Source organism: Pan paniscus, chromosome 12 (assembly GCF_029289425.2).
Source record: "Pan paniscus chromosome 12, NHGRI_mPanPan1-v2.0_pri, whole genome shotgun sequence".
Classification (NCBI taxonomy): Eukaryota; Metazoa; Chordata; class Mammalia; order Primates; family Hominidae; genus Pan; species Pan paniscus.
This window is the reverse complement of record NC_073261.2, coordinates 41783552-41810743: the sequence shown is the minus strand read 5'-3', so window position 1 is coordinate 41810743 and position 27192 is coordinate 41783552. Positions and strand designations below refer to the sequence as shown.

The 27192-nt window shown below is 38.1% G+C and overlaps 1 protein-coding gene across 1 annotated transcript in view; it reads left to right on the top strand.

Moving 5' to 3' along the window:
• Positions 1-27192, top strand: part of DNAH6 (dynein axonemal heavy chain 6) — a 303480-nt gene that overhangs the window by 50693 nt on the left and 225595 nt on the right. Inside the window, exons 12-16 of the mRNA XM_057301281.1 lie at positions 7035-7155; positions 10800-10951; positions 13082-13234; positions 17545-17796; positions 22372-22500. Coding sequence (XP_057157264.1) covers positions 7035-7155; positions 10800-10951; positions 13082-13234; positions 17545-17796; positions 22372-22500 — 807 coding nt within the window. The remainder of the gene's footprint in view (positions 1-7034; positions 7156-10799; positions 10952-13081; positions 13235-17544; positions 17797-22371; positions 22501-27192) is intronic.

Here is a 27192-nt window from a genome sequence, read left to right as displayed (position 1 = left end):
AAAAAATCTTCTGGAAGACACAAAAATAGGCTTGGAAAAAATTTCTTAAATGGAATGACTCAACATAATAAAGATGATTTTTCTCTCTAAGTTAATTTATAATTTTAATACATGCCAATAAAAATTTCTTAAATGGGATCACTCAACATGATAAAGATTTTTTTTCTCTCTAGGTTAATTTATAATTTTAACACATGCCTATGAAAATACTGACAAGTTTATAATAAAGCTTATATGCATAAATAGACGTCTAAGAATAACTACCAAAAATGTTGAAAAAAGAATAGCTATGAGGAGTACTATACTGCCCAAATATTTAATATAAACACTCTGTAATTAAAAGAATGTGGTACTGGCACATGAATAGCTGTCAGACCAGTAGAATAGAATAGACGTCAAAATACATGTAGAAATGTATAAAATATATAGTATCTCAAATCACTGAAACAAATATGAATTTTTCATAAACATAGCTGGTACAACTGAATAGCTATTTGGATAAAGATAAAATTAGATCTATGGTTCACATTCTACACACCAATATATAAATTAGGGATCTAAAAATAAAATAAAACTGTAAGTAAAGACGGACAAATTATTTTATGATTTGTTCATAAAAAGGGTTATCTAACTATGACTTAAAAATCTGGATGCAAGAATAGAATGAATTGATAAATTTGATTATACAACAAATAAATCTTTTGCAATGAAAAATTGTAAACAAAGTAAAAATACACTTATAAACAGAGAGAATCTATTTGTATTACATATTATAGCTGAGGGCTAATATTTCTAATACTAGAGAGAGGGGAAACCAAAACTAGGTAGAAAAATGGTCAAAACACATTCTTCACAGAAATAGAAAAAACTGCTTTAAAATTCCTATGGAATCAAAAAAGAGCCTGTATAGCCAAGACAATCCTAAGCAAAAAGAACAAAGCTGGAAGCATCACACTACTCAACTTCAAACTATACTACAAGGCTACCGTAACCAAAACAGCATGGTGCTGGTACAAAAACAGACATGTAGACCAATGGCACAAAATAGAGATCTCAGAAATTAAACTGCACAACCATCTGATCTTCAACAAACCTAACAAAAACAATCAATGGGGAAAGGATTCCCTATTTAATAAATGGTGCTGGGAGAACTGGCTAGCCATATGCAGAAAATTGAGACTGGACCCCTTCCTTACACCTTATACAAAAATTAACTCAAGATGGATTAAAGATTTAAATGTAAAACCCAAAACTATAAAAACCATAGAAGAAAATCTGGGCAATACCATCCAGGACATAGGCATGGAAAAAGATCTCATGACAAAACATCAAAAGCAATTGCAACAAAAGCAAAAATTGACAAATGGGATTTAATTAAACTAAAGAGCTTCTGCACAACAAAAGAAACTATCATCAGAGTGAACAGACAACCTACAGAATAGGAAAAATTTTTGCAATCTGGGCAAAGGACATGAACACACATTTCTCAAAAGAAGACATTTATGTGGCATATATATTATATAATACATTATGTGGCATATATATAAACTCAACATCACTGATCATTAGAGAAATGCAAATCAAAACCACAGTGAGATACCATCTCACACAGTCAGAATGGCAATTATTAAAACGTTAAGAAACAAGAGATGATGGTGAGGCTGTGGAGGAATAGGAACGCTTTTTACACTGTTGGTGAAATTAGTTCAACATTGTGGAAGACAGTGTGGTGATTCCTCAAAGACCTAGAACCAGAAATACCATCTGACCCAGAAATCTCATTACTGGGTATATACCCAAAGGAAAATTCATTCTATTATAAAGATATATGCATACACACATTCATTGCAGCACTATTCACAATCACAAAGACATGGAATCAATCCAAATGCCCATAGTGATAGACTGGGTAAAGAAAATGTGATATATATACACCGTGGAATGCTGTGCAGCCATAAAAAAGAATGAGATCATGTCCTTTGCAGTGACATGATGGAGCTGGAAGCCATTATCCTCAGCAAACTAACACAGAAACAGAAAACACCATGTATTCTCACTTATAAGTGGAAGCTGAACAATGAGAACACATGGACACAGGGAGGGGAACAACACACACTGGGACCCATCAGGGTGTGTGGGGAGGGAGAACAACAGGATAAATAGCAAATACATGTGGGGCTTAATACCTAGGTGATGGGTTGATAGGTGCAGCAAACCACCATGGCATACATTTACCTATGTAACAAACCTGCACGTCCTATCCTGCACATGCATCCTGGAACTTAAAATTTAATTTAATTTTAAAAAAAGAAAAATGATCAAAACTTATGATAAAACATTCACTAAACATAGCATCTAAGCATATGAAAAGATAGTCTACTCATAAGATAAATGCGAATTAAAACTGAGACATAATTTCTCAACTATCAGATTAGCAAAATTAAAAAATATACCAACACTTTCTGGTGATTACCCTATGGGTAAACAAACGCTCTCACATTAAGCTTGTGGGAATGCAAAAAATAAAAGAACATTTTGCAAAACAAAACTATACATGCATTTACCTTTTGATCCAACAATAAAACCTTTAAAATGTATCCTAAAAATACGTTTTCAACAATACGTAAGTACATATGCACTAGATTACTTACTGCAGCATTGTTTATGACTGCAAAATATTGTAAACTACCAAAATAGCCATGTATAGAAAAATTATTGAATAATCTATGGTATATCTACACAAAGGAATACTATGCAGCTGAATAAATGGATGAAGAAGTTGCTTATTAATTAATATAGAGTGATTTCCAGGATATATTGTTAGATGGAAAAGGCAAAGTACAAAAGAATATCTATAGTATACTATAGATATTCAGAAATTTATGTCAGAAGTAGGAAGGAAAGGGAGATAAACCAGAAACTAAGGAAATTAGTTACCTAGAGGAGGTAATGTGAATGGTGTAGGAAGGGTGAGGATGGTGGGTAAAAAGTGAAAAAAATGGGGAAGTGACTATTTTCTGAGTATACCTTTTAATATAGTTCTAAAAAAATCAACAAAATGGGAGCAAAACCCTAAAACAAAATACAAACAAAAAGAAATAAACCCACATGTATTTCAAGTGAAATACATAACCACACTAAATGGATGGGGGAAAATAACTAAACCAAGTTACTTTTGAGCACAGTATTTTGGCCATGTATCCTGAGGATGAAAAACCACCATAACTGCAACAAATACTGAACTCTGGTTAGTAGGTTTGTTTTTTGCAGTGGTATTAGTGTATTCGCAATGTTGAAACTACTTTCTGTGTATTTTATTTAGAGTTGAGCAAAATAAATAAATATATTGTGAATGATGAGATGTGGTTACTCATCCTCAGAAAGGGAGTTACAAATATGGAAGAGGGAAGGCTGGAATGAACCCTATGTTGTTGCATTGGAATGGAGTTGTGAACTCATGGATTTTAATTGATCTGTGGAAAGATAAAGAAATGTGTAGGGTTTTGTGATTGTATGTGGGGTGTATGTGCGTTTCCTAGACCTGTCTGTTGAAATAGGCTACAAGCAATGACATCCCAATACCAATGAGCACATCTAGTATCCACATGTTAGTTTCTATGTATCATTCCCAATTGAAAGGAACTCTCTTTGTTCTCTTTGCAGTACTCTCTTCTTCAAGGGGTGGGGTAGGATAGTACAATATGAGCCTAGAGAATATTATTCACCAAAAAAATAAGAACATGCCCAAATAACAATGGAGACATGTAAAAAAGACAAAAAGCCACCTCAAAGGGTCTCCCTGGTGAGAGGTGAAGCCAGCTGGACTTCCTGGGTTGAGTGGGGACTTGGGGAACTTTTTTGTCTAGCTAGAGGATTGTAAATGCCCCAATCAGCACTCTGTAAAAATGCACCAATCATTGCTCTGTGTCTAGCTAAAGGATTGTAAATATACCAATCAGCACTCTGTAAAAACACACCAATCAGCACTCTGTGTCTAGCTAAAGGAATGTAAATGCACCAATCAGCACTCTGTAAAAACCCACCAATCAGCACTCTGTGTCTAGCTAAAGGATTATAAATGCACCAGTCAGCACTCTGTGAAAACACACCAATCAGTGCTCTGTGTCTAGCTAAAGGATTATAAATGCACCAATCAGTACTCTGTGAAAACGCACCAATCAGCGCTCTGTCTCTAGCTAAAGGATTGTAAATGCACCAATCAGCACTCTGTAAAATGGGCCCATTAGCACTCTGTAAGATGGACCAATCAGCAGGATATGGGCAGGGCCAAATAAGGGAATAAAAGCTGGCCACCCGAGCCAGTAGCTGCAACCCACTCGGGTCCTCTTCCACGCTGTGGAAGCTTTGTTCTTTCGCTCTTCTCAATAAATGTTGCTGTTGCTCACTCTTGGGTCCGCACTACCTTTAAGAGCTGTAACACTTACTGGGAAGGTCTGCGGCTTCACTAATGAAGTCAGCAAGACCACGAACCCGCTGGGAGGAACAAACAACTCCGGACACACCATCTTTAAGAGCTGTAACACTCACCGTGAGAGTCCGGGGCTTCATTCTTGAAGTGAGCAAGGCCAAGAATCCACCGGAAGGAACCAATTCTGGACACGCTGGGACAGTTTGATCACTACCCAATCCTTGGAATAAAATGAGAATATATGAGTCCATGTTGTGAAATAATGAATTAACAAACTAATTGAGTGAGAAGAGAAAGTTTTTCTTTGGTAGAATGCAAGCAAATAAATGTAGAAAGAAAACACAATTAGAAAATTCACTACAGAAGCCATCAGCAATCAGCAAGAATCTCTGATGTGTACTAAAATGCGTATGCAAAAGTATAATAAGAAATGGCTTATTTACATAGCCTCAAATTCTCTGTCCATAAGCTACTTATTGATTTCAAAGGGGAAAATAGTTCACAGTGATAAGCCTGCGAAACGCTACCTTAGCCAATGTGTTAATATTACCAGTAATGAGACAAGTCAACAATTGCCTTGTGAGATGCTACAAGGAACATATATCAGTTATGTAGCATTACTGCCAAAAATTTAAATCTGAGTCTAATCATGAGGAAATATAAAACACACACATGCACATATACACACAACTGAGATACCTTTAAAAAATGTGAAGGTCATGCAAGGCAAAGAAAGATTGAGATATTGTCCCACATTAAAGAAAACCATCCAGGCGCAGTGGCTCACGCCTGTAATTCCAACACTTTGGGAGGCCTAGGTGGGCGGATCACAAGGTCAGGAGTTCAAGAGCAGCCTGGCCAAGACTGTGAAACCCCATCTCTACTAAAGATACAAAAAAAAAAAAAAAAAAAAAATTAGCGTGGTGGCGGGCGCTTGTAATCCCAGCTACTCAGGAGACTGAGACAGAGAATTGCTTGAGCCCGGGAGGTGGAGGTTGCAGCAAGCCGAGATGGCACCACTGCACTCCAGCCTGGGTGACAGAGCGAGACTCTGTCTCAAAAAGAAAAAAGAAAACCAAAAAGATGAAAAGATGCAATACATGATCCTAGGTAGAAAAGTAGACCAGAACAAAAAATGTTTTTTCCTTTTACTATGAAATTCATTACTGGAACAAATGGTAGAATTTGTATGAGGTCGGTAATTAGATAGCAGTATTAATATCCATGTTAATTTCCTGATTTGGACCATTATACTGTGGTTATGTGAGAAAATGTCCTTGTGTTTAGTAAGTAACCCCTGAAATATTTAGGGGTCAATGTGCCACATGTCTGTAACTTTCTCCCAAATGGTTCAGAGTATAATAATATGTGTATATAGACAGACTTATAAAGTAAATATGATAAATTGTTGAAGTTTAGGGAATTTTGGTGACAGAGATATGCAGTTCTTTGTACTATTCCAGTAACACTCTTGTGAATCATACATTGTTTCAAAATAAAAATGTTTTGAAATCATATTTTGAACATCGGTGGGGCTTTCCATTTACAAGCCTTATATTGTTTCTAGCACCTGCATGATGACATATGAGAGATACTATTTAGTCCGTTCAAAGGAAACATAGTTTGATAAAGTTTTTTTTCAATGTTTATTATAAAGAAAGAAACAGCAGAAACATTCTGGAATATTCATAAAAGCCTATTAAGATAAATGAACAAATAACTAAATGTAAACATACAGGGTGTGTGCTATTCTTTGTAATTAAATTTTCTACTACCACAAGGCATAACTGAGTCACTTTCCCTAGCATTGGTGTGTTGGATTTGTGCAATTCCATTGGTCACCTCTAGTTTTCCTGGGACAAATTGCAGACTTTTACAAGTCTTAGTAGAAAACACAAGGAAAAGGTGTGGAGCACAGCCAAGTAGACATGGACCAAGACCAACAGCAAGTGAATCCTAACTGCCTTTCATAGACTTTGAACATATAATAATATATCTTGACACAGTTATTAAAGGGACTGAAGTGATTGGAAATCGTTGTCTTGGTTTAAAAAAACTTTGTGGGGAAATATGGGTTAGAACCATGTTTAAGAGAGGTGAAGAAAAAGTTTTTATTATGGCAAAGTATGAAGGATATTTTGGAGTAAGAGACTGGCCAATGCCAAAGATTTGATAGTAAGATTAAGCAAGTGATTTTCTGGGCATGCTAAACAGGTTTGCCTTTGCTTAAAAACACAGTGACATAAAATATGCAGTTGGGAAAATAAACAAGTATTGCCTCTTTGCCGTATGTTTACTAGCAATATATAAGTTCACCATGAAGCAGAAACAAATTGTAAGTGTGTTTCCTTTCAGTCACAGGAATAATTCTTCAAAAGTCAGGTTTAAAGATGAATTTTTTTTATTTCATAACAATTTCTTCTTGAATCCATCAATTACTCCTCGACATCAAGAATATATCTTTTTTCATTCATGTTTCCCAAATCAAAACATACTATTGGGCATAGAGTTTGTGTGCTTGCTTGTTTCTTTGTTTAGTTGTATTGAATTAAATTCTGCTTAACAAAAATATGGTCATATTTGTCTGCTTATTTATAACATTTAGGGAACCATTCAGGCAGCATTTGAATCAGCCCGCATCTATGCAGCTACCTTTGAAAAGTTCCAGATATTCTTCAAGGAAAATGAAAGTCTTGATTTACAAGCTCTTAAACTTCAGGAACCTGGTAACTTGTCCATTTGTACTTACTAATTATTTTTATAGGGATACTGAGATTTGTTGTTTTTTAGGATTCTGTTTGGTGGTGTCTGGGGACACAAATGGTAGCCCAAAAGAGTTGGCCTGACATAAGGCAAGAGTTAATTCATTTCTAGGTTATTTTCTATAGAATTACTTTTTTCCTTTCTCCTTATTCAGTATTACTTTTATTTCAGGATATTATGGAAAGCAATTCCTTCCTAATCGCTTATCATTTAGTTTAAAGTTGTATCAGTGCTAAGAGTATATAGCCTGCATATGAGAAGTTGTTGAAAGGAATGGATACCTCTACCAATTCCATTAAATAAAGTTTACATAAGCTTTTTATCTCAGGAACTTATTCTTTTTTCTTCTGGGACTACATTAAGATCTGGTGGGTGTGAATCAACAACTCTTAGTCATGAAATAAGACCTAGGAGAAAACTGTTTTATTTCACTGTCTTTAACAAAAGAAGATAATCTACAATATCCAAGTGCAATTTCAGGCAAGCAAGTTCTCAGAAAATTATAAAAAATAAGTATATTTGTTTGCTATTTTAAATCATGATGCATGTCTTTCATATTCTTTTTTATTTCATGAGCTTCCTTTATTTTCTTATATATAAATATAATTACAATTACATTGATACTTTGCTCTATGAACCAGCACTAATTTTTTCTTTATGTTTTTATGTTTTTCTTTCAGTTCCTTATTCTTTACTATGCTGAAGTATTCTTAAGTTAAATAATTCAATATGCATCTCTAAAACATGTTTCTACAGAATGAAAATAGTATCATCCTCCACCGAATAGCAATTCCTTAATATCTTAACTTATTCCATTTTCAAAATTCCTCAAGTAAAGCAGCTTCCAGATGATTTGGCCAGGGATCAAGTCCAAGATCAGGCATTGTATCTGATTGTTATGTCCCTTAAATTTTAAAAATCTGAAACTGACTCCTTTTTTTCAAGATACTAAGTTGTTAGACCAAAATGTGGCCCCAATTTAGAAAACAAAATTTAGACAAGCCTACTTCCACTGTTCTTTGACAACACTATCACATGGAGACTTAGTGTGTGCTGAACAGAAGCATACCGACAGGGACGTGAGGACATGATGCCTCCTGTGCTATGTCATGGCATCACAGTGGCAGCAGGGTATGAGCCTGGAATTTTGGCACAAGAAGGAGGCCTGATCAAAATAGCCAGTTCTAATCCCTGAGCTCTTCTACTCATATCCTGAGCCCAAGGCTTCCTAGCCTCCTGCTACCACAGTCCTCACGTTGGATAACTGTGATCCCTCAGCAAGTTCCCATCAGCATGCAGTCCCCTGACTCCCAGGTTGCTCTTCAGCTAGTCCTATCTTGTCTTGCCAGTCCTGCCTTTGAAACCCAATCCTGGAGCCAGGTCTCCCAGTCCCAACACTCTGATGGCTGCGACTTTGGAGTACCTTGGCCTGGACTCCTAACCTCAGTGCTCCTCCTCTGTTTGGAACCCCCAATACATCCTAAACCACTAAATCCAATTGTTTGCCAGAGGGTTATAGAGGTGGGCTTTGCCCTTGGATATCAACCTTACCTGTTATTTGATATCTTCAAACGACTACAACATTGCTTAGCACATATTGTAGATCCTTAATAAATGTCTAACTGAACTTTTAGCCAGACTGCTCCCTGTCCTGCCTCAGAGAACGACCAGCAGATAGGTTCTGGCTTCCTGACAAGCAGCCACATCTCACCACCAAGTTCCTATAAATGTCAGCATTTACTAATAATTTCTACACTTTACTGAGCACTTACAGCATGATAGATACTGTTCTAAGTAATATTTAGACATTTCATCCAATCCTCACAATTCTGAGGAGAGTATTAGTATTACCATTTTATAAAAAGAAAACAGAGATCTATAGAGATAAGGCAACCTCAGGATTAAACAGCTAGTGAGCAGTTTAGATTTAATTTCTCTGACTTGAAAGCTTGTCTGCTTAACCGTTTTACATACTGCCTCTCCGCGGTGGCTCACACCTGTAATCCCAGAACTTTGGGAGGCCGAGGCGGGTGGATCACGAGGTCAGGAGATTGAGACCATCCTGGCTAACATGGTGAAACCCCGTCTCTACTAAAAGTACCAAAAATTAGCCGGGTGTGGTGGCGGGGGCCTGTGGTCCCAGCTACTTCAGGGGCTGAGGCAGGAGAATGGTGTGAACCCAGGAAGCGGAGCTTGCAGTGAGCCAAGATCGCGCCGCTGCACTCCAGCCTGGGCGACAGTGCAAGACTCCGTCTCAAAAAAAAAAGAGAAAGAAATCGTATTTCTCAACTATTGGCTTTAATCTTTTATTCCTTTTTGGCTATGTGGCCATAGCCAAGTCATATGACCTCAATTTCTCTATCTATGAAATAAGAGTTTTGGACCAAATAAATGGTTCCCAAAGTTGTGTTCATTGGCATGATACCATGAAGAAAGATGGTGCTCAAATAAATTTGGAAAGTACTAAACAGCGCAGCATTATACGGGTATCCTTACCATACGACTTATCAGATCATTTAACATCTTAATTTAGTCGGCTTTCAAAAATACACAAATCAAAACCTTCTGAAGTGAGTAAGGGAGGTAATTGCTGTTTCTGTTTTATATTATGAGGAAGCTGAAGCTCGGAAAGACTAAGTAACTTTCCCAAGGCCACACATGGGTTAAAGACCTGAGCTCAGGTCTTCTAATACTTTCTCTGGTGTGTTCTTTATTCTATATCAAACTACCCCTTATAATTAGGAGAGGAGATGACATGAATAAAGGCAGGAAACAGCACCCCTTTCTCTTTGGGGTGGTGGAGGAAAATTATGGAAGGAGGAAAAAGGGCAGACAGCAAGGAAATCAATTTGACCCAAATGTAGGAGGTAATTAGAAATAAAATTAACTAAATTTGTAGAGGCCCAGAGCGTACAGAATTTTGAAAGACAAGCAGAGAAGTTTAGAACTGTATATGCATTAGAGAGAGAGCTATTTTTGACTGATAGTATGATGAGAGTATATTCAAGGATAATGAGGTTTCCATTGGTTCCAGATGGATTGGATGAGGGAGGAAATGGAGGCAAGAAGATTATCAAAATGCAACTGCAGCATATGCAAATTGACAAAGGCCTTGACCATGATGTAGGGTGCAGGAATGGCAGAGAGATGTGTTGGGAAGAGAAACGGAGATAATTTTAGCTATGTGTGATCTCTTATATTCCAAATTTTGTTGTTGTTTATATTCTCAAAATGCTTTACTTTGAGATACCATGTGGGAGAGAACATTTAGATTAATCCCAACTTGAAACCAACCTAACTCTGAAATCTAGTCAATTCCAGACTAGATTCTCTAATGCACTTACAAGTTATTTTCATCTGTCATCTCTTCATAGGAGCCAGAAGACATATTTACATTATAAAATATTAGTTTCTTTATCACAAGAATAAAATCCTATAAAGCAATCCAATTAGCATTTTAAAGTTACATGAGATACTCTAAGTACAGATAATAACATTATACATATATGTGTAAATTTATCAATGCAATGATTTTTAATATATTTTGTAATGATCTTTTAAAATCCATATGGTATATTTTATGCTTTATGTGAATTTTTTTATGTAGATGTTAACTTTTTTAGTGAACAACTGGAAAAATATCACAAACAGCACAAGGACGCAGTAGCGCTCAGACCCACCAGAAATGTAGGATTGCTGCTCATTGACACTAGGCTTCTAAGAGAAAAATTAATTCCATCACCTTTGCGATGCTTAGAGGTAACTATAAACTAGAAAAAAATTTAATTATTCCTCTACAATTATTTTATGATTTTTCTACTGCACAAAAACCTATTATTTATTTTATAGTATTGCAAATATAAAAATTAACATAAGACTATTGGACATCCTTAATTTCTAAGAAAAGCTTTATAGTCTTTTTCTCACAAGCATAATCAGCTTTTTAGATGAGATAATGGAGGGGACTGCAGGCCTCACACTGGCCTCTTGCTCCTACTCCTTTTTCCATTGTCGGAGCATTTCAAGACCTGCAGAGAGGATACTACCATAACAGCTCAGTATCCTAGAGGGAGTGATGGTTGATTCTAGACCACCGAGATCAAGTTTAGGCAATCATTTTCTGATCTGGAATTGTCCCTACAGGTCTGATTATGTTTTGGTAAGTTATAGAACTAGGGAAATTTCTGTAATAAGTTTCAGAACCAATACAATAATTTACTTTGGAGCCAGAGTATACTTGTGTCTTCCCAATGCCCACAGAGAGACAATGATATAAAACAGGAATTGGAAAACTATAGCCCACAGAGCCAACCCAGCCTACCTCTTGTTTTGTATACAGTTTTATCAGAACACAGCCATGACAATGGTTTACATATCATCTATGGCTGCTTTCTTCCTACAAGGAGAAGGTTTAGTAGTTGTGACAGAGACTGTATTGACTGCAAATCTAAAATATTTACTATCTGGCCCTTATAGAAAACATTTTCTGACCCCTGGTAGATGATAGAAGATAGAGCACTGTATAAAAAAGAGTGCAGACCTGAGTGCTAGTATGTTCTGTTATTAATTAATTGTATGGCATTGGGCTTCCTTCTAGAGTTTTGCTTCTTCATCTGGTAAAAAAAAGAAATATATATATAATTATGTATATAATTGGAGCAAATTTAATTCAATTTCAACAAGCACTTTTTAGCTACTGTATGCTCAAGAAATACTTGGATATGTATTTACTGTAAGCCAAAGAAAACTGAACTCAAGCTGGCTTAAGCAATCAGGAGAGTTATTGGCATATGTATCTAAAAAGTCCAGAGATTGGGTCGATATCAAGGAGGTATGATCTAGTGGCTCAGTGGTGTTACCAAGGAACCAATTATTTCTTTCTCTTTCCTGAGCCTCCTTATGTGCAGGCTTCATCCTAAGGCATTTGTAAAATGATTGTCAAAAGCTCCACAAGCCAATTATTTGTTTGTATGGAGAGAGAAAGAGAAAGCTTGGGGTTCTGAGTACACATCTCTCTCAGCCATAAATAAAAGTGTGGGCCTTTATCTGACTGAATCAACTAAAGTCAGAGGTTCACACTTGATATGGTTTAGATTTGTGTTCCCACCCAAATCCCACCTTGAATTGTAATCCCCAGGTGTAATGGGAGGAACCTGATAGAAAGTGATTGGATTATGGGGGTGGTTTCCCCTATGCTGTTCTCCTGACAGTAAGTGAATTCTCACAAGATCTGATGGTTTTATAAATCGTGGTTTTTCCTGCACTCTCACATACTTCTTCCTGCTGCCTTGTGAAGAAGGTGCCTTGCTTCCCCTTCACCTTCTGCCATGATTGTAAGTTTCCTGAAGCCTCCCCAGACATGCTGAACTGTGAGTCAATTAAACTTGTTTCCTTTATAAATTACCCAGTCTCGGGCAGTTCTTTATAGTAGCATGAAAATGGACTAATACAACCTTAATCTGATCAGTTTGGCCAAAAAAGCCATGTTCCTATTTGCCAAGTCATCAGTCAGACTGCCTATTTGTTTCTGAAGGAGAGATCAAATTCCCCCAAACTGCATGGCTAGCGCCCAACATGAAAGGAGTGGGACTGATGCTGGACAGGGCAGCACAATGTCCACTACATAGGACAAAGAAGCAGAAAGCATACTTGCAAAATATTAGAGCATTTAGGGAAAATTTTTGGTAAGCTGTGGAAATGATCTTCAAAACCTGGCCTTCCTGTTGGCTCATTTAACTAGCAGTGATTTAAAGAGAAAAAAAGTCTCTTCGTATTCACTGCTGCTTCCAATACCTGCTGATTTAACAAATCCAATTAGGATTTGTCTGAAATATATAATAAAATGAAAATATTCAACTATTTACAATTCATATGGTGTTTCTTTCTTAGGTGCTAAATTTTATGCTTCCTCGTCAAAGCAAGAAAAAAGTGGATGCCATTATCTTTGAGGCACAAGATGCAGAGTATAAACTTGAGTTTGTTCCAAGTACTACCACAGAATATGTTCATAGCTTATTATTTCTTGATGAAATTCAGGAACGGGTGAGTTGATTATCTCAGATAACTCAATATTCCAGATCTTATAGTAGGAAGGAAGACATAGGACAAGAAAAAGTGAAGGACTAAGGGGCAAAAGACAGCTGTCAAATATCAGAAACACTTTCAAAGTAAGTGGATGTTCTACATCACAGGAATAAAGCCAGCTGACAGTTATCAGACTCTTAGTACTAGTCAGGCATCGTATTACACTTTCTACATGCATTACATTTTTAATTCTCACAAAAGCTTGAAAAGTGTTGATATTTATCCTCATTCTGCAGATAAGGAAACAGAAACCAAAACAGGATGTGTGATCCGAGATCACAAACATGTATGGATGTGATAGAGTTAGAATTTAGATTTGAGTCTCTTTGACTGCAAAACCAATGGTCTCAGCCATAGGTTATTGGAATTCTAATTTTTAGTAAATGGTAATACCATTGTAATCTAGATGTTAATCATAATGGAAGTCTGGCTGCATAATAGTCAGGAAACTTACTGTTAAGAATGAAAGAAACCCAACACAAACCCGCTTAAGTGGGGAGGTGGAGGTGGGGAGAAAAAAGTGGATATGGGGACTCAAATGATGCAGATGGAATCAGGTCTCTGTTTCTCTCTCTTATACACACACACACACACACACACACACACACACACACACACACACTCCTTTGTCTCTTTTGCTTCTTTTTCTCCGGAAACTTGGTTTCCTCCTCTCAGCCTCTTCCCTGTAGGAAGCAATCTAGCATTTGGCTCCAATAGTTTTTTCATAAACTTCCATTCATATTATGTTGGCATTTAAAATATAGATAAATTATTTTCTTAAATATCTGAAAATTGAAGAAATGCTTCAATTAAAAAAGTAAACTGAATGTTATATATTATTAACCAAATTAATAATAAATGCTATTTCACATGACTACAAAGGTAACAGTGTTTCTCATTTCAAGAAATCGTGCCTTCTCAAAAAGGCAGATGATCATGGTTCTCTTCAGATTTGCTTATAAATTGTCCTAGGAGTCTAAAGATGCGAATTGCTTATTATTGTTTGTATTCATTAAGCCACTTCAAACAAATAACCCAAACCCACTTGAGAAAGCTTAGGCCAAAATAGGGATCCCACTTAAGGATTCAGGGGTGCTTCATGGAACTTCCTATCAAGAATGTAAGTAGGCTCAGGAACTGACCAGAACCCAGAATGGGACAGCTGTAGTACGCCCCAGTAGTCCTTCCTTCCATCTCTCCTCTCTGCATCTCTCTGAGGGTCTGCTTCACTTCTCTCCCTCTGCAGACAGCTACTTCTGCTTCTTCTCACCACAGCAGCAAACATGGCCACCAGCAGCTCCCAAGCTATAGCTTGCAAGTCTAGCCAGTTAGCAAGAAAGAGATAATCTCTCTTTTTCAATATTGATTCTAAAGGCCTAGTAAATTGATTCAGAGCTCCTATTCTGTTCTATAAACTATGTCAGGAAGGTAGGGTCACATCATAATCAATGGCTGCAGAGGGTCAGCTGCTATCACCTTGTGGTTCCAGAACAGCTAGTTGATGCAGTATGCAGAAAACATAGACTGTGTCCCATCTCCAGGAGGTTGTCTGTGTTTGCTGGGTGTTGTGTTTGGAAAGCAGCTTCCTTTAGGGAGATTCTCTGCACACACAAAAACTTTTTTTTGGAACGTCATTCATTCAGTCAGCAAGTTTAGTGAGCATCACTTAGCATGGTGCAAAAATTACAATGAATAAACCTGCTTTAAAGAAGTTGAGTCTTGAATGCAAGCAGATAATTTTCATACAAAGAGCATAGGAATAAGATACTGTTGTAACACTGGGAAGTTTGTAGTAATTCTTGCCTATGGGTTACAGAAGACTGTGTGGAGGATGGGATATTTAAGCTGTCATAAAATACATGAAACATTCAGGTGGGCATTCCAGGGAGAGGGAAAGCCATGTGCAAAAACAGGAGGCAACGTGACAAAAACAGGATTTAGCAATTTAAAAAACAGATTTAGCTATGGAGAAAGAATGTTTAGTTGAAAGTTGATGAACTCTATGTAGCTAAAGCAGTATTTTCAAAGATAGGAGAGAATAAATTAATTATAAAGATGTTAAGTAGAATTGAAAGGACTTAATGGGCAACTGAATGAGGGGACAGTGAGAGGAGAATGAGGTGACTTATAGGTATCATTCTGCAGGGAATGGGTATTTAGCAATTTCATACCAGTATAGGGAGGGTAGGCTACATAATTCATTGTCCGATCAGGACATTTTTCTGAGAGTGAAAGAGACACTATTAATCATTGTACTAGGACAATAAGTGTAAACCCAGGACATTCCCAGAGAAACCTGGATATATACTCGCCCAAAATAGAGGAAATAGAGGAAGATGAACAGATCTTGATGTAGAGAGACTTAATTCTATACATAACTTGTTCGAGGTGTTAGAAACTTTGGTTGAAAGTCACAAAAACTCACATAAATAGCTTAGAAAAATGGGAAGATTTATTCTAAGTTTGCAGGAATATCTTTCAGAATCCTAAAGTATGGATAGAGCCAGGTCTTTACAAAAAGGCCTCTCTCCTTCTCTCATCTCTGCTATTCTAGAACCGTGGTTCTCAAAGGGGGACTCCAGATCAGCAGCAGCAGCAGCATCTGAGAATGGGTTAAAAATGTATATTCTTGGGACCCACCCTACATGACTACAGTGTTTTTATGACTTGCTAGACCTTCTGAATCAGACACTCTCAGAAGGGGCTCAGCAATCTGTTTTTGTTTTTGTTTTGTTCCTTTGAGACGGAGTCTCGCTCTGTCGCCCGGCCTGGAGTGCAGTGGCGCCATCTCAGCTCACTGCAAGCTCCGCCTCCCGGGTTCACGCCATTCTCCTGCCTCAGCCTCCTGAGTAGCTGGGACTACAGGCATCTGCCACCGCGCCCAGCTAATTTTTTTCTATTTTTAGTAGAGACGGGGTTTCACCGTGTTAGCCAGGATGGTCTTGATCTCCTGACCTTATGATCCGCCTGCCTCAGCCTCCCAAAGTGCTGGGATTACAGGTGCAGTAGCCACTGCACCCGGCCAGCAATCTGTTTTAACAAGCTTTCCAAGGTCATTGCAATGGAAGCTAAAGATTGAGAACTATTTCTCTAAAAGCCTGTCTGCAGTTATCTTCTCGTGTTAATGACCTGTTATGTTTCCACATAAAAGTAAATGGCCTCAGTCCTAACTCTTCCTGTGTTCAAGAGAAAGGTCAGACTGAGCTAAGTTCTTTAGATCACAGTTTGATGCTCCTTGGTTCAGCCTGTGGCCAGGAAATTGGGCCAAGTAGTACGAACATGGCTGCTCCCTCTATAACCATGTGGCAGAGTTGGGGGTAAGGAGCATTCCCAAAACTGGGGTATCCCTTGCCAGAAAATTAGGAAAGACAAGCAATACTGTCCACTGAAAGTGAGAAACCAAAGTGAAGATGTTTAGTAGTCACTGGGCTGTAGTAAAATAATTTATTAAAGGATAGTGGGAATCTCACCATAGATCTGGGTTCTTAACCTATGCAGCCAAGTCCACAGCCTATCGATCCCTCGGGCTGCTCTGGGATGATCACTCCCCATCACACATGCCTGGAAGCTCAGATACTACAGCTGAACAACCCCACAGCACATGTTTTCTTAGAAAACTTTAAATATTGGCACTGTTTAATACAACAAAAGAACAAAACAGAAAGAAAGAGGAAACATTTATAAGAGCTCAGCTCTGAATAATTTACCTCCTAACCTGATTACCTGTATTATAGCAATGACTATCATCCAGCAGGCTTTAGCCAATTTGACCATAACATTATAATACACTCCTTCTGTGCTGACTATTCAGTTTGATGTTTGATATGGTTTGGCTGTGTCTCCACCCAAATCTCACCTTGAATTGAATTCCTACATGTCAAAGATGGGGCCAGGTGGAGATAATTGAATCATGGGGGTGGTTTCCCCCATACTGTTCTCATGCTAGTGAATAAGTCTCATGAGATCTGATGGTCTTATAAATGGGAGTTTCCCTGCACAAGTTCTCTTGCCTGCTGTCACGTAAGACATGCCTTTGCTTCTCCCTTGCCTTTAGCCGTGATTGTGAGTCCTCCCCAGCCATGTGGAACTGTGAGTCCATTAAACCTTTCTTTTATAATTTACCCAGTCTTAGATATGTCTTTATTAGCAGCAGCAGAACAGACTAATACAATGTTCATATTGTACAGTGTCTGTCTCCTGTTAGAACAAACTTCAAGACTAAACTAGGATTCTGCTACATTTAATGAGCAAACTATGTTTCCATTTAGATTGAAAGCCTTGAAGATGAGGGGAATATAGTGACTCAAATGTACAAGCTTATTGAACAATATCAGGTGCCCACACCTCCTGAAGACTTTGCTGTTTTTGCAACTATGAAGCCATCCATTGTTGCTGTTCGGAATGCCATTGATAAATCAGTGGGTGATAGAGAATCAAGCATTAAGCAATTTTGTGTGCATTTGGGTAGTGATCTTGAAGAATTAAACAACGAAGTGAATGAAGTAAAACTGCAAGCACAGGTAAGCTAAATCATTATTTTGTAAAAATAATCTATGCAAAGTTTTACTATTACATTTGTTTATTAAAGTATAATCAACAAATAAAAATTGTATATATTTACAATATATAATGTGATGTTTTGATATACGTATACATTGTGAAATTGTTAATCAAGCTAATTAATGTGTCCATCACCTCACATACATCATTTTTTGTGGTGAGAATAATTAAGACTACTCTTCAAACCATTTAGAGAACACATTTAACTGATGTAGCTTTAGTTTTTTATAGTATCATTCTAACCAATCAACAATGTCTTTGAGCTGCTACTTAAAAATTAATGTTTCAAAATCTCTGTTTAAGTAGTGAATACATTTCAGACTATCACAAAGCATATATGTAATATTAAAATTGAATTTAGTCAATTAAATTCTAGTCCTAACTTGTATTTACTATTTTGAAGAGTGTTTTAATGACTTGCTAGCACATTTTACAGCTATTGTCACAATTTTAAAGTTTGCTTAATACCTGGGTGATGAAATAATTCATACAACAAACCCCCATGACACAAGTTTACCTGTATAACAAACCTGCACATGTATCCCTGAACTTAAAATAAAAGCTAAATAAAAAATAAAAATAAACTTTGCTGGTATATTAGAAAATTCCCATTTAGAAAGAGACAGAGTGTACATTGATAATTGGTAGTGAAGAATATTTGGTTACCTTGTACCACTTTTACAATAGAAAAAATATAGGGTACATTGACTCAAAAGAATATAATACAGACATTAAAGATTACAGTATACCTTTACATGTATTAACGTGGAAATGTAAAAACAGCTCACATTGTGTGCTGCCTATTTCTCAAGCAGTGTTCGAAGGACTTGGCACTGTTGTTACTTTTGTATTGAAGCACTTTTGTATTTTCTTACAGACAAAAGTGTACATAACTAATTACTGTACAACTCAATGAATTATCTGAAAGTAAACACATCTATGTATCCACTACTCATATCAATAAAGCATTATGATACCCTTAGTGTCCCCTCCTAATTACTCATCCTTTTGTTATGGGATATTTGGGGTGTCATTTTTCTGGCTGGAAACCTCTGTGGCCAGTAGTACCTTTGCCTAAGTTCTTGCCCTGCATCTAGGAAGAATGAGGTATGCAGACAAGTGAAGGGTGAGCAAGATGAAGAGGAGCTTTATTCAGTGTTAGAACAGCTCGGAGGAAATCCGCAGTGGGTAGCTGCTCTCTAGGCAGGTCATCCCATTGAGTGTTCAGCTCTCAGCAGAGAGGAGGCCCTGGAATGGGTGACTCCTCTCTGCAGGCAGGTTGTCCCATCATCTCTGCAGCTCTCAGCAGAGAGGAGGCCTGGAGAGGGTAGCTGCTCTCTGCAGCTGGTTTTCCCAATGTATGCCCAGCTCCTAGCAGAGAGGAGACCCTGAAGTGGGTTGCTACTCTCTGCAGCTGGTAGCCCCGACATCTCTGCAGGTCTCTGAATCTCTCAGCAGAGAGGGTAGCTCCCCTCTGCAGCTGGTTGTCCCATTATCTGCTCAGCTCTGGCTGAGCCCAGGGCTTTTACGGACCTCAGAGGGGAGGAAGTGTGTACTGATTGGCCCATGGGGGATAATGGGCAGGCTGGAAAAGGCATCACAAGTTCCTACTCTGGTCTGTGGGACTGGCAGCCCAGCCCCCAGCCTTCAGGCCAATGTGGGGCCTCACCGGGGACCCACCCCCTTCCATTCAGGAATCTATCTGCCTCCTGCTGCTGTTCATGGCACCAGGGTTGGGCCTTGACTTTGCTCCAAGATCAGAGAAGATCAAAGAAGTGCCTGCTCCCACTGCCTGGCCTCTCTCCCTTCCAAGATCAGAGCAGGGAGAGACCAGGCAGCAGAAGCAGGCAATTCCAAGCCTGAGAGGGCAAAGGGGTCTTCCCATGCCCCCAAGAGCACAGGACTGCCTGAGTCTGCAGCAACAGTTTGGGTGGCTACAGCTGCACCCAAGGAACTCCCACCCCAACTTGGAAGGGGCAAAGCTCCCACTTGTCCCTAACTGGCTCCATGGAGTATGCCACTGGCTCCATGGAGTGTGCAGCCCTGGCCATGCCTCCCTGCTGCAGCAGGCGTGTTGGCAGTGGCAGGCCATCTGGAGCGGGAATGTTATAAATTTCCTATTTTTGAACTTCTATTAATTAGAACCACACAGTGTGCCCTTTATTTTATTTTGGTATGTTCCTAAGATTTATGCATATTGCTATTTGTGGATGTAGTTTGTTCATGTTTATTGCTATGTAGTGTTTTATTGTATTTTACAGTGATTCATTTCATGGGTGATGGAAATTGGGATTATTTACCATTTGGGGCAATCATGAGTAATAGTCCTAGAAATATTCTTATGTATGTTTTCATGTTTTAACTCATTTAAATCTCAAAACACTTTAGGGTTTTATTATTCACATTTTACAGAAAAGGAAATTAGGGGACAGGGTTAAGTAACTTGCCAAGGGTCACGCAGTTACTAAATGGAGGAATCTGGATTCAAGCGTAAGCAGTCTACTGTCAATGGTTAATAGTCTGCTATTAATTGCTCTACCATATACTGTATTCTATACACAGCATATGGTTAAAAAGTATGAATATCTATGTATACATAGATCATTAGAGAAAGCAAAAGTGCCAGCACATGCTTGATGTATAATCATGCATTTTTTATTTTTTAAGAAACTTTTATTTTGGGTTCAGGGATACATGTGCAGGTTTGTTATATAGGTAAACTCATGTCTCAGAGGTTTGCTGCATAGGTTATTTTGTCACCCAGATACCAGGCCTAGTACCCAATAGATATTTTTTCTGATCTTCTCCCTCCTCCCATCCTCCACCCTCAGGTAGGCCCCAGTGTCTGTTGTTCCTCTCTTTGTGTCCATGTGTTCTCAACATTTAGCTTTCACTTAGAAGTAAGAACATGCAATACTTGGTTTTCTGTTCCTGCATTAGTTTGCTATGAATAATGGCCTCCAGCTCCATCTATATTCCTGCAAAGGACATTATCTTGTTATTTTTTATGGCTTCATAGTGTTCCGTGTGTCCACGTACCAGATTTTCTTTATCCAATCTGATACTGATTGGCATTTAGATTGATTGCATGTCTTTGCTATTGTGGATAGTGCTGCAATGAATATCTGCATGCAAATCATGCATTTTAAATAGCATGATGCATTTACACAAAATGAAAGCATGGCCCATTCTAACTAGTGCTTCTTCTATAGAAGGTTTGAAATTAGTTCTCTTTGGCAAAGGACTGTAACTTCATCATTTACATAAATGATACTATCTTGCTATCAAGACCCTCATTCCTGCTGTTGCAGAGAATTAGGGAGAAAACCTAAATGTGACCATTAATGATAATTTATTTCAGTTTGAAATGTCTGTTCCATTCTACCTGGGTCTCTTTTGGATAGATTTTAATTCAGCTGAAAATCTAAACTTCCTATTGGGCATTTTTTCACCTATGCCACCATCCCCTCCTACCTATTGCCCCATAAAGGGAAGCTTGAATTCCCTCATGGCGAATAGATGGGAGGGGCAGGTCATCTGTTCTTCATGCTACCTTTTGGGCCATAGCAGCGTCCAGTGCAGTTTGGCTGGGCTGCACCTAGTTGTCCCAGGTTGCTGTTAACTAAGGGTCTTTCCTGGTTCTTTAGGCACCATGCTAGCCCCTATGCTGCAATCCATCATTTCTTCCATAGCCTACAATCCCAAGTAATCTGTGGCTTTCTTATCCTGGCCTCAGACATCTTCTGGTCCACCAGTTCTCTCAACAGTTCCCACTACCAGAATCAAGACACATGAGAACTTCAGGATTCCCTGCATATCATACCAAGTCACAAGACACCAGAATGTCAATATAAGCCCCTTCTTCCTGGACACATCCCTTGGCTTTTTCTAATCTAGAGCATGTTGCAAGTTTGAATGCATGGCCGTGCTGACTAAGACATGGACTAACTAGCCTCCCTGAGCTATGGCTATAATGGTTCTCAGATTCCTTCAATTTTCTCAGATTATCCCAAACCTAGTTAAGTGCTTCTGCTTTGCTCCTGAACTATTCCATTCCCATTCACTGGGGTTTCAACCCTGACAGGTCAGCCATAAAACATGTCTTGCCATTTATATTTTTCATTTTCTCTCTTCTGTCATTTTAGAATACAAAGGCCTTTCCATTCCTTTATTGTAAAGTGGAAATTTACCTTATATCATATCCCCTTCCTTCTCTTCCCTGTTTCATTCACCTCTCCTTATCTAAGGTCATGTTGGTTGAAGAAGTGTAGGAAATGAAAGCAGATGAGGGAAAATATATTAGATAATGTTTTAAAACAATTTTATCTCCATGGCACTTTATATAAATGTGTACTTTTTATAATGTCTATGCATTGCTTTAAAATTCAGGAAAACAATAATTTTAAACATCATTTCTAAAAATCAAAAAGAAAAGAGAAAGGAATCTTTTTAAAAATGTTTATTAATTCATTTAATTTAATTGGTCTTTATCAAAAAGCAGGAATGGCTAACCAAAAACTGTCTTAAATTTATAGGATCCACAGATTTTAGATATCTCTGCTGACCAAGACAAAATAAGGCTCATATTGAATAATCTGCAATCTGTTCTGGCTGATCTTCAGAAACGTGCATTTCAGTATAAGTCCTATCAGAAGAATTTTAAGGTAATGACAGTTTTACACCATCTGTCTTAGAAATGTGTGTATAGAAATGGCATATATGCACAAGGACTTCAATAATGTAACTGTAAACATTCAATATTTGGACAACTATGTGCTAGTCAGCATGCTACAAATAGTCTCAAATACAAAATATGATATGTTCCCTGCCTTCGAAGTGTTTAAAGACTAACACACATGAGATACCAAATATCTTTCTTATTAAAATAATTGTGAATTATGCAAAACTTTCAGACAAGGAACTGTACTTTCTATGTTAAAATGTAAGTGGATTTTTTAATGTGGTCAATTAAAACCACACTATCCTTTCTTAAGTAATATTCAGGCTTCCTTTACATTCATATGTACGTTATGATTCCATTAATATTGCCTGATTTACCCTGGTTTTATGTGCCAATTTGATAAAAATGACATCCCCAGCTAAGCCAGGGACAAATGGGTGTAAAAGGGTAGATTTGAGGACCAGAAGCAGTGGCTTATGCCTGTAATCCCAGCACTTTGGGAGGCCAAGGCAGTTGGATCACTTAAGCTCAGGAGTTTGAGACCAACCTGACCAACATAGTGAAACCACATCTCCACTAAAAATACAAAAATTACCCAGGCATGGTGGCATATGCCTGTAGTCCCAGGTACTTGGGAGGCTAAACGGGGAGGATCATTTGAGCCCAGGAGGCAGAGGTTGCAGTGAGCCAAGATCGTGACACCGCACTCCAGCCTAGGTGACAGAGTGAGACCCTGTCTCAAAAAAAAAAAAGAAAAGAAAGGTATATTTGAAAGGCTAATAGAAGTCTCTCAAAAAACATGAAGAGAAAGGGGTAAGAGATGCAGGTGCTTTCAACGGCTTTTAGAGAGACCAACAACAAGAAAAGAGAATAGAAAAGAAAATATTCCTATGGTCAAAACCAGGGAGCCCCTAGCAATAAGGAAGATGCCATTGGTCTCCCCAAAAATCTCGGAGGAACATGCTTGAACCTCACAGGGGAATGCACCTGTCTCTTCAGAGCCCCAGATGGATGACCAGAAAGTGATCTGACATGCTGTCTACTCCAGGGTCCAGGGATTGGTAGAGAAATCTGAAAATAATGAATTTGATACCAGCCAATAAGGCTGGTGATACTTGAGGCAGATTTGTGTGAAGGAACTAGAGTTCAAAGTTGTTCCCAGGTTGGGTTAACTGACCTACAAGACAGGAAGGTATGTAGTAAGGAGCAAGGTATGGAGGAAATACTACTTGATAAAAAGCTACAACTTGGCTGGGCGCAGTGGCTCACACCTGTACTCCCAGCACTTTGGGAGGCCAAGGCTGGCAAATCACGAGGTCAGGAGTTCGAGACCAGCCAGGCCAATATGATAAAACCCCATCTCTACTAAAAATACAAAAAATTAGCTGGGCGTAGTGGCAGGCGCCTGTAATCCCAGCTACTTGGGAGGCTGAGGCAGGAGAATCACTTGATCCCAGGAGGTGGAGGTTGCAGTGAGCCGAGATCGTGCCACCGCACTCCAGCCTGGGTGACAGTGTGAGCGAGGCTCCATTTCAAAAAAAAAAAAAAAAAAAAAAAAGCTACAACTCACATGTGAGCACTCCTTGAGCAAGAAAGAATATCTTTGGTCCTGTCAGCAAGACGGCAGAGTATGAAGCCCCAGCCCCTCCTTTTTCCCTTGGACACACTGACTCAACAACCCCTGAACCAATTTATTTTGTCAGAAATACAAAGGCAAGTTGACAGTCTCTTGCACCCTGGGCAAGTATAAAATCAGCTGATTGAAGCCAGTAGAATAATTCCTAACACCCTTTCACTATAATTCCTGCCCCCAGCACAGTGTTACCCAATTAGGAGGAAGTTCTCAGCTTCTCCCTGGCGAAGGAGGGAAAGACAGACTGGATGGAATACATGGCATTCTGACACTTTAGGGGTCTGGCTGAGAGATTGGTTTCTCTCTTGCCTGAATTTGATTATGGACAGGAAAGGTCCCCAGGTTGGAACCGCTGAGAACAAAAGCAACAGTTTCGACCAGTTTGCACTCACTAGCCATTAACACCCCTCCCCAAACCCCTGACTCAGTGCAGAGTAAGCAAGCAAGAATTCCCAAATCTCAGCTTCTACCTGGACAGGGAAAGATTTGAAGTGGCTGTCCAATGTGATACGTTATCAGGGGACTGCTCAAGGGACAAACTTCTATATCATCTGTCTTGGAGTAGTGACAGGATCCAGCATATTCTAGACATCTCATATGTAGAAAACCCTAAAACTCCAGGGGGAAAAATTTAAAAATAATAAATAAACTCAGTAAAGTTGTAGAATACAAAATCAACTTACGTGAATTAGTTGCATTGCTATATACTAACAACAAACAATTCAAAAGATAAAGAAAACAATTTACAATAGCATAAAAAATATCATGCCATTTACAACAGAATCAAAAATAATAATAATAAAGTAGAAATAAACTTAACCTAGGAGGTAAAAAACTCACACACTATGATGAAAGAAATGAAATAATACACAAATAAATAGAAAGATATCCCATGTTCATTGATGAAAAGACTTAACATTGTTAAAATACCTGTACTACCCAAAGTGACTTATACATTCAATGCAATCCTTACCAATTTCCCAATGACATTTTTTAAAGAAATATTAAAAACAAATTCTAAAATTTGTAGGGAACCACAGAGGACCTCGAGTACCCAACACAATCTTGAGAAATCGGAAAAAAGCTAGAGGTCTCACACTTCCTAATCTAAAAACATATTACAAAGCTATAGTAATTAAAATAGTATGGTACTAGCATGCATTCAGACATATAGACCAATGAAACAGAATGGAAAACCGCAAAACAACAAATATGGTCAACTCATCTATGGCAAAGGTGCCAAAAATACACAACAGGGAGAGGATAGTCTCTTCAACAAACGGTGTTAAGGAACTGGATATTCATATGCAAAAGAATGAAGCTGAACCCTTACACAGAAATCAGTTCAAAATGAATGGGTTAAAGACTCAAAAGAACTAAAACTATAAAATTCCTAGAGGAAAATGTAGGAGAAATCTTCATGACATTGGCCTTGGCTATGATTTCTTGGATGTGACACCAAAAACCAATGCAACAAAAACAGAAATAGACAAGTGGAACTACATCAAACTAAACAGCTTCTGCAAAGCAAAGGAAACAATCAACAGAGTAAAAAGGCAACGTACAGAATGAGGGAAAAAATTTGCAAATTATATACTTGATAAGAGGTTATTATCTAAACTCCTTATAGATAAGGAACTCCTACAACACAATAGCCAAAAAAAAAAACCCAAATTTTTTAAATGGACAAAGGACTTGAATGAACATTTCTGTAAAGAAGACATACAAATGGTCAACAGGCATGTGAAAAGACACCCAACATCAATAATCATCAGGAAAATTAAAATCAAACCACAAGAAGGTATCACCTCACATCTGTTAGAATGGCCATTACAAAAATAAAATGAATTACCAATATTGGCAAGGATGTGAAGACACTGGAATCCTTTACCCTGTAGATGAGAATTAGAATGGTGCAAACACTATGGAAAACAGCATGGTGGTTCCTCAAAACTTAAAAAACAAATGACCCAATGATCCCATTTATGGGCATATATCCCAAATAATTGAATCAGGCTCTTAAAGATATATTTGCACTCCTGTGTTCATTGCAGCATTGTTCTCAATAGCCAAGATATGGAAACAACTTAAAATGTCCATCAGCAGATGAATGGATAAAGAAAATATGATATCTACATAAAATAGAATTTTACTCAGCCTCGCAAAAGAAGAAAATCCTGCTATGCCACAGCATGGATGACCTGGAGGACATTATGCTTAGTGAAATAAGCCTGCTACAAAAGGACAAATACTGCATGATCTCATTTATATGAGATATCTAAAGTAGTCAAACTCATATAAGCAGAAAGTGGAATGGTGGTTTCCAGAGGCTGGGAGGAAGGGGAAATGAGGAGTTGTTCTAGGTGTATAAAGTTTCAGTTATGCAAGGTGAAAAAGTACTAGAAAAAGTACATTAAATAACCCTGTTAACATTGTTATCGTTAGCATTACTGTACTTTACACTTAAAAATTTATTAAAAGAATAGATCTCATGTAATGTGGTTTTTACCACAATAAAAAGAAAAGTTAAAAAATAAATTTTTAAAAAACACAGAACCTGAAATGAAACTGTGTCTTCCTCCTTCCATCTTCCATGTCTATGACTTCATGACTGATTCCTTCCTGATTGTCTCTGATCTAGCCTTCCTTCTGTGGCTCTCAATTATTTGGAGAATAGGAGTGAAAGCCTAACTAATCTAGGTTGCAGGAAATCATTTGCAACTCTTAATAGAAGACAAGACTAAATTCCTAGTGTCAAAGCACAAGAATTTCTGTGCAACCAACTCCCTGAAGGTTTCCCCAGCGTTGAACCAAGGCAATCTTAAACACTTCTCATGAAAACACCTTCTTCAGATTTTCTTGCACCCTTCCTCTCCATGGGGTTCATATAAAGTCGTGGTTAGAAAAGAGTCAGAAACCACGCTGTCCTCTCCATCTTAAACTTCACCATCTTCCCCGCCAGCTACCGCACAGTCATCTCCCTCTTCTGCCCTTTAAGTACAGAAGCCCAATGGAAATCAGTGCCTCTAAAGACTCATCTGC